An 8,382-nucleotide genomic window follows, 5' to 3' on the forward strand; every position below is an offset into this window, starting at 1 on the left:
TGTTTCAGGGTAGCTCTGTATATGTCTGGTTCCTGCTGTCCTCCCTGCCCCACACAGGAGGCCTCTGGGCAAGACACACAGCCATTCCTTGAGAGTTGCTCTGCACCTGCTGTCTACATTCGCTACAGAAGGGCCCAGATGAGTGTCTGCACAGGTAGGTCTTGCGGTTCAAGACCGAGCCTTGCAAAGCACACCAGAAGAAATGGATTTTGGTATGTTAGACAGGTAGGCAGTCTTCATCCTAGTTTTGTTTTGTTTTGTGCTTAGTAACTGCTGTTGCAACCATAATATTTTCTTTTTTTTCTTTTTTTTTTTTTGAGACGGAGTCTCGCTCTGTCGCCGGGGCTGGAGTGCAGTGGCCGGATCTCAGCTCACTGCAAGCTCCGCCTCCCGGGTTTACGCCATTCTCCTGCCTCAGCCTCCCGAGTAGCTGGGACTACAGGCGCCCGCCACCTCGCCCGGCTAGTTTTTTTTTTGTATTTTTTAGTAGAGACGGGGTTTCACCGTGTTAGCCAGGATGGTCTCGATCTCCTGACCTCGTGATCCGCCCGTCTCGGCCTCCCAAAGTGCTGGAATTACAGGCTTGAGCCACCGCGCCCGGCTGTAACCATTATATTTTCCCCTTTCTTTCCTTCTTTCTGAAATTGTGCCTCAAAGAGTTAAAGAAATCAGTAACTCTGGGCACAGTGGCTCATGTCTGTAATCTCAGCACTTTGGGAGGCTGAGGCAGGAGCACTGCTTGAGCCCAGGAGTTTAAGACCAGCCTGGACAACACAGTGAGAACCAGTCTCTACATAAAATAAAAATTAGCTGGGCATGGTAGCGCATGCCTGTCATACCAGCTACTCAGGAGGTTGGGGCAAAAGGATTGCTTGAGTCCAGGAGTTCGAGGCTGCAGTGAGCCACAGTTGTACACCACTGCCCTCCAGCCTGGGTGACGGAGGGAGACCCTGTCTCACAAAAACAATGACAACAGCAACAAAAAACAGTAAGTAACAGAAGTTCTTGAGTTTGCAGGATAGCGGATAAGAAAAGAAACAACTTGCTGAAATGCTGAAAATCCTTTCATTTGTAAGATAACAAAACTGGCTGAAATCAGTTGGAACCAGTGTGGCCAGCTAGTCTGTGCAGAACCAGCTTGCTGACGTCACAGCCTGAATTTCCATCATGTTTCAGATAGCTCCCTCTGAATTTGCACATGTGACCCATGAGTTAGCATGAGAAGATAACTGTGAATCCTCAAGGACTCTGCCCATCTCCCCCTTCCTTCCACTAATCACCTGCTAATCCAACCCCAAACCATGTCTAATAAAATGGCTGCCTTAAAGCCAGCAGGGAGACAGATTTGAGCTGGATGCCTGTTTCCTTGGGAGTCAACTTTTCTTTTTACCTTTTTGTTGAGACAGTCTCACTCTGTGCCAGGCTGGAGTGCAGTGGCACAATCTCCACTCATTGTAGCCTGGGTTCAGGCGGTTCTCCTGCCTCAACCTTCCAAGTAGTTGGCATCCGCCACCACACCCAGCTAGTTTTTGTAGTTTTAGTGCAGACAGGGTTTCACCATGTTGGCCAAGCTGGTCTTGAACTCCAGACCTCACCCGGCTGACCCTTTTTTTTTTTTTTGAGACAGAGTCTCACTCTGTCGCACAGGTTGGAGTGCAGTGGTGCGATCTCTGCTCACTGCAAACTCTGCCCCTTGGGTTCACACCATTCTCCTGCCTCAGCATCCTGAGTAGCTGGGACTACAGGCACCCGCCACCACGCCCGGCTAATTTTTTGTATATTTAGTAGAGACAGGGTTTCACCGTGTTAGCCAGGATGGTCTCAATCTCCTGACCTCATGATCCACCCGCCTTGGCCTCCCAAAGTGCTGGGATTACAGGCGTGAGCCACTGCGCCCGGCCCCGACTGACCCTTTTAAACTTTACCTCAAATATATAGCGGTGGCTGTTTTCAATTTCTGTATAAATGGATTCATACTCTAGATATCCTATGACTTGTTTTCTTTCTATAACAATATGAATAATTGGCCAGGCATGATGGCTCACACCTGTAATCCTAGCATGTTGGGAGGCTGAGGCAGGCAGATCACCTGAAGTCAGGAGTTCCAGATCAGCCTGGGCAACATGGTGAAACACTGTCTCTACTAAAAATGCAAAAATTAGCCAGGCATGGTGGTGGGCATCTGTAATCCCAGCTACTCGGGAGATTGAGGCAGGAGAATCACTTGAACCTGGGGGGGACGGAGGTTGCAGTGAGCCGAGAATGCACCATTGCACTCTAGTCTGGGCAACAAAGTGAGACTCCATCTTAAAATATATATATATATATAATTATTTTGTCCTGGAGGTTATAGGTTTTACTGTGACATTAGGAAAGATACAGCTATCAGAGAAGTCAATGATTTCATGAATATTATTAAATTTTACATTAAAAATATGAGTTGGGGCCAGGTGTGTTGGCTCACACTTGTAATCCCATCACTTTGGGGGGCTGAGGCAGGCAGATCACCTGAGGTCAGGAGTTCAAGACCTGCCTGGCCAACATGGTGATACCCTGTCTCTACAAAAATACGAAAATTAGCCAGGCATGATGGCAGCCAATCCCAGCTACTCAGGAGGCTGAGGTGGGAGTATCACTTGAACCTGGGAGGCAGAGGTTGCAGTGAGCTGAGATTGCGCCTACATATACACATATGAGTTGGGGCTGGGTGCGGTGGCTCACACCTGTAATCCCAGCACTTTGGGAGGCCGAGGCAGATGGGTCACTTGAGGTCAGGAGTTGGAGACCAGCCTGGTCAGCATGGTGAAATCCTGACTTAATTTTGTAAGTAAAGTACAAAAATTAGCCAGATATAGTGGCGCATGCCTGTAATCCCAGCTACTCAGGATGCTGAAGCGTAAGAATTGCTTGAACCTGGGAGGTGGAGGTTGCAGTGAGCCAAGATTGTGCCACTGCACTCCAGCCTGGGTGATAGAATGAGACTCTGTCTCAAAAAAAAAAAAAAATATATATATATACATATACATATATATATGTGTGTGTGTGTGTGTGTGTGTAAACAAGCACAAAAGTCAATGACTTCATGAATATTATTAAGTTAAATATTTACATTAAAAATATAAGTTGAGTTTTGCATACACCGCCATTGCCTCCAGGGGCCCCATACTATCAGCCATGGTTAACCCCACCAAGTTCTTCGATGAGCCCCTGGGCTGCATCTCCATCCAGCTGTTTGCAGACAAGTTTCCAAAGACAGCAGAAAGTGTTCATGCTCTGAGCATTGGAGAGAAAGGATTTGGTTATAAGGGTCCCTGCTTTCACAGAATTATTCCAGGGTTTATGTGTCAGGGTGATGACTTCACACACCACAATGGCACTGGTGGCAAGTCCATCTATGGGGAGAAATTTGATGATAAGAACTTCATCCTGAAGCAGACAGGTTCTGGCATCTTGTCCAAGGCAAATGCTGGACCCAACACAAACGGCTCCCAGTTTTTCATCTGCACTGCCAAGAGTGAGTGGTTGGATGGCGAGCATGTGGTCTTTGGCAAGGTGAAAGAAGGCATGAATATTGTGGAGGCCATGGAGGGTTTGGGGTCCAGGAATGGCAAGACCAGCAAGAAGATCACCACTGCTGACTGTGAATGACTCTAATAAGCTTGACTTGTGTTTGTTTTGTTTCAGTTTTGAGAAGGTTTCACTCTTGCCTTCCAGGCTGGAGTGCAATGTCACAATCTCGGCTCACTGCAACCTCTGCCTCCCAGGTTCAAGTGATTCTCCTGCCTCAGCCTCCTGAGTAACTGGGATTATAGGTGAGCACCACCACACCTGGCTAATTTTTGTATTTTTAGTAGAGACAGAGTTTCACCATGTTGGACAGGCTGGTCTTGAACTCCTGACCTCAGGTGATCCGCCCACCTTGGCTTCCCAAAGCGCTGAGATTACAGGCTTGTGCCACTGTGCCCAGTCGACTTATGTTTCATCTTAACCTCGAGACCATTCCTTCTGTAGCTTGGGAGAGCACTCCTCCACCCCATTTGCTCACAGAGTCCTAGAATCTTTGTGTTCTCACTGCAGTTCCCTTTGAGCTCCAAGATTTCCTTCTGCCCTTCCATGCCTAGCTGGATTGCAGAGTCAAGTTTATGATTATGAAATAAAAACTAAATAACAACAACAAAAAATATGAGTTGATTTAAATAAAAATATCAAGTAAATATTGGTATAGGCGGCAAGCAGATATGGCAAAAAAAAAATCACTAAAATTTGAATGCGAATGGCTAAAATTCAGGAAATATGGCTTTAATAAAAACAGATAGAAGCTGTGGCACATGCTTGTAGCCCCAGCTGACGCCCAAGAGAGAGGAGTGCTTGAGCCTGGAAGTTCAGGGCCAGCGTGGGCAACATAGTGAGACCTCGTCTCAACAACAAAAATGAAAAAAATCAACAACAACAAAAATAAACACAGATACATCTAAAATTGCTCTGGACCTTTGGAACAGGTCTGCCCTGATGTGGTGCTTTATGGGCCTGGGCACCCTGGCAGAAGCCCTTTCTGGCACAAGGAGAAGCTGATGAGATTCATGCTTACTGCCAGCTTGCTCCAGGCCACTTTCAGCCACCAGCACCATGGCCTTGTGCCTCCCTAGTCTCTGTTCTCTCCCTGGGATTTCCCCCAGGCTTGACTCTTCTCTCAACTCCTCTGTGCATGGCCTGAACTTGCCCTTGCAACCTGGCATGGATCAAACTGGCTTCCTAGCTTCTGTCCCCCAGCTCCATTCACCCTTGAGCACTGGCCTCACTTCGTCACCTCTTTCTGTATCTACACCCTTTGCCACTTCACTTTGCAGTGCCCTCTCAATGTGACTCTGGGCTGGCCATGAGACCTGTGTTGACCAACCGAACCAGGCTAAAGTAACAGTGCACCAGTTCCAGAGGCCCTGAGTGTCTCCATGCCATCTTGTGCATTTCTGCCATCTCTAAGAGAAGGATGAAATCAGCAGGTCCTAGGATAAGGGTGAAATATGTGGAACAGAGCTGCCTCAGCCAAGGCTTCAACTTCCAGTAGCACTCCAGCCCTCCCACAAACTCATGAAAAATAAGACATCACTGTTTTTTTCAGCCATTGAGCTTTGGAGTGTCCATGTGTCGGTTAGCTGTTGCTGTGTATTTGTTACACAGCTCATGGACACATGGACACAAAGCAGCAGCCCCTGGCCCCCACCCCTGTTCAGTGACTGCTGTACCCATACACAGAGCAGAAAATTCTTGCACAAGTGGGATCAAGCATTTTCCCACTTTCATAACCATGCCCCATGGCATCGCCACTGATATTGCTCTGACTAGCACTGGGAAGAGGAGGTAGTAAGGGCAAATGGAGCCCCTTTTGCCCAGTCCAGGGAGCAATAGGCAGCTGTCACCCGCACACGACATGGCTCCCACAATCTACTTCCCAGAAGACAGTCCTGCCTAGCTGGGACTGGAGGTAGGATACAATTTAGAGGTGTATTCCAGCCCCAGGGTGTGGGGTGAGGCCTGGGCATGCGTCCCTGCCCACAAAACAGAATTGGAATCTTCATGTCCGCCAGATTCTGGGCCTCTCTCCTGTGTCACAGATGGGAATTCTTTCCACATTCTTGCCAGCGGACCTTCTCACTCCTTTCCAGGCTCCTTGGAGGTCACTGCCCTGATGATAACATGGTCTTCCCTTCAAGGAAGCCGCGTTTCTATGAGGGCTCTGGCATGGGCATTGGTGAGTCGAAGCTTGACCGTGTTATAGCTTCTCTGCTGTTAGTGTGGGGCTTGGTGGTTTTTACTTTAACCACACGGATTAGTCAGGGTCGTCCAGAGAAACAGAACAAACAGGATACAGATGGCACTATAGACATAACTATAGATGTAGAAGAGGGGATTTATGATGGAGATTGGCCTGAGTGATTGGGAGCCTAAGAAGTCCCATAGTATGTCGTCTGCAGGTTGAAGAACCAGGGAAGTTGATGGTGTCATTCGGTTTGAGCTTGAAGTTCTGAGAACCAGGAGCTTCTATGTCCCAGGGCAGGAGAAGGTGGATGTCCCAGGTACAGAAGAGAGTGAATTTGCTTTTCCTCTGTCTTTTTGTTCTATTTGGGCTGGTGGATTGAATGTCGCCCACCTATATTGGTGAGGGCAGATATGTTTTACTCTGTCTACTGATTCGAATGCCAATCTCTCTGAAAACACCCTACCAGATGCACCCAGAAATAATGCTGCACCTGCTATCTGGGTATCTCTTAACCCAGTCAAGTTGACACCTAAAAGTAACCATCATACCACACTTTCACAAACACATGGGTGCTTGCGGACTAGCCTTTTACAATGGTTTTGCCTGCCTCCTCCACAAGCACAGGCAAAGTCAGTTTCAAGGACAGGAGCCCCCCACTGTTGCTTGGTGTACTGGTGATCTGAACAAATACATGCATTAAAGGGAATTTCTGTCATTTTTTAGCCACCATACTTTCTTTTTTTTTTTTTACATTTTGTTTGTTTTTTAAATTTTTTTAATTTTTAATTTTTTATTTGAACAATGAGATAGCCACCATACTTTCATCCCTGGTCCTCATGACCCCTTGATTTCTTTCTGAGGAATGCCCTCCCTCCCACTGTTATAACAGAGGGGCCAGGCCCTCCGTCTGTCTCTCAGCTCTAGGAGAGCCAGAGATTGAGCCCCAGGCCAGAGCTCAGCCAATCAGAGGCTGTCCTGTGACCAAGTGATGCCAGGACTGATGGGATGGCTGGAATGTGTGGTACACAGATGCAAGAGCATCACGCTAACCAGACCGTGTCCCTGTGAGAGCTGGGGTGGGACTCCACTGCTCGCCAGGGCTCCCAGGAGCTCTGCCTGCCCTCAGCTTCCTGTGCAGGCTCTCTGTACCCCCTCTTTTTTAAAAAAAATTTAAAAAATGTTTTTAGATGAAGTCTCACTTTGTAGCCCAAGTTGGAGTACAACAGTGTGATCTCAGCTCACTGCAACCTCTGCCTCCTGCATTCAGGTGGTTCTCCTGCCTCAGCCTCCCACGTAGCTGGGATCACAGGCATGCACCACCACGCCATGCTAATTTTTGTATTTTCAGTAGAGACAGGGTTTCACCATGTTGGCCAGGCTGGTCTCAAACTACTGACCTTAGGTGATCCCCCTGCCTTGGCCTCCCAAAGTGCTGTGATTACAGGCGTGAGCCACCATGCCTGGCTGCACCCTCTCTAGTTGATCCTTCTTGCTTGGTTAGGCAGAGACAGCCTCCAGTTCTTAGAACTACAAGGCCCACACATGAAGGACAAAATGTTTCGGTTAATAATGTTTTCATGTGTATAAGTCCTGTTTTTGTTTTCCAGTTGAATTGAAAGTTCCTTCTGGGCAGGAACTCTTTTTTTCCTTTATCCTGGGTCCAGTACTTGGCATGCAGTAGATTCTAGGGCAGAGCTGGAGGCAGGGGGAGGCTGCCTAGAGCCAGAAGGCTTGTATTGAGGTCTGTCCCTGCACTCACTCACTGTGGGACCTTGGCTGAGTCCTGCGGCATTTTCAGTCTAGACATTGCATCAGTTAAACGGGTGTGATGCTTATAATGATCACCCTCCTTCTCGGCCTCAGGCCTTTGTAAGGTTTTAATGAACGAAGGCTGAAGAAGCTCCACAGAGATGGTGACTTGCCCAGAGCACAGCTCTTGCCCTCAAGGAAGAGACACTTGAACAAATAGGCAACTGGAAACAGGATGGCTTCACGGGCATGTGTGACTTACACAGGGCCCTGCACTCAGAAGAATCACATGACAGACTTAGGCTCTGCAGCTGCCATCTTGAAATTCTTAATAACTTTTGAACGGTGTTGGGGGTGGGATTGCGGGGGGACAGTCCACACTTTCATTTTGCACTGGGTCACACAAATTATGTAGCCAGTTCTGATTAAAATGCAGCAAGAACTAACATGAGACTGGACACAGAAACCAGACCCCAGAGCACATACTATATGAGTCCATTGGTATGAAGTTTGAAAACAGGTGGCACTAACCTAAAGGATTGGAAGTTGGAATAGTGGTTACCAGGGCTAGGGGGAGGAAGGGATGGTGGATGGTGAACAAAAGGACCTTGGAGGGCTCCTGGGGTTCTAGGAATCCTTCCCTCCCTCCCTTCCTTCCTTCCTTCCCTCCCTCCCTCTCTCTCTCTCTCTCTCCCTTCCTTCCTTCCTTTCTTTCTTTTTCTTTCTTTCTTTCTTTCTTTCTTCATCTTACTTTTTCTTTGTTTTTATTTCAATAGGCTTTTGGGGAACAGGTGGTGTTTGGTTACATGAATAAGTTCTTTAGTAGTGATTTCTGAGATTTTGGTGCACCCATCACTCAAGTAAAAATGTTCTTT

The 8,382-nt window shown here is 47.7% G+C and overlaps 1 protein-coding gene and 1 pseudogene across 1 annotated transcript in view; both read left to right on the top strand.

Moving 5' to 3' along the window:
* The first annotated feature begins 3,165 nt into the window (after positions 1-3,165).
* On the top strand, positions 3,166-3,648 carry LOC105516837 (annotated as a pseudogene).
* Positions 3,649-5,645: 1,997 nt separating this feature from the next.
* The window catches only part of URI1 (URI1, prefoldin-like chaperone), a 93,033-nt gene continuing 90,296 nt past the window's right edge, over positions 5,646-8,382 (top strand). Inside the window, exon 1 of the mRNA XM_011949168.1 lies at positions 5,646-5,749. Within this exon, the coding sequence (XP_011804558.1) occupies positions 5,687-5,749 (63 nt within the window). The 5' untranslated portion in view covers positions 5,646-5,686. The remainder of the gene's footprint in view (positions 5,750-8,382) is intronic.

The sequence above is a fragment of the Colobus angolensis genome, unplaced genomic scaffold (genome assembly GCF_000951035.1).
Source record: "Colobus angolensis palliatus isolate OR3802 unplaced genomic scaffold, Cang.pa_1.0 Scaffold291, whole genome shotgun sequence".
In the NCBI taxonomy this organism is placed as follows: Eukaryota; Metazoa; Chordata; class Mammalia; order Primates; family Cercopithecidae; genus Colobus; species Colobus angolensis.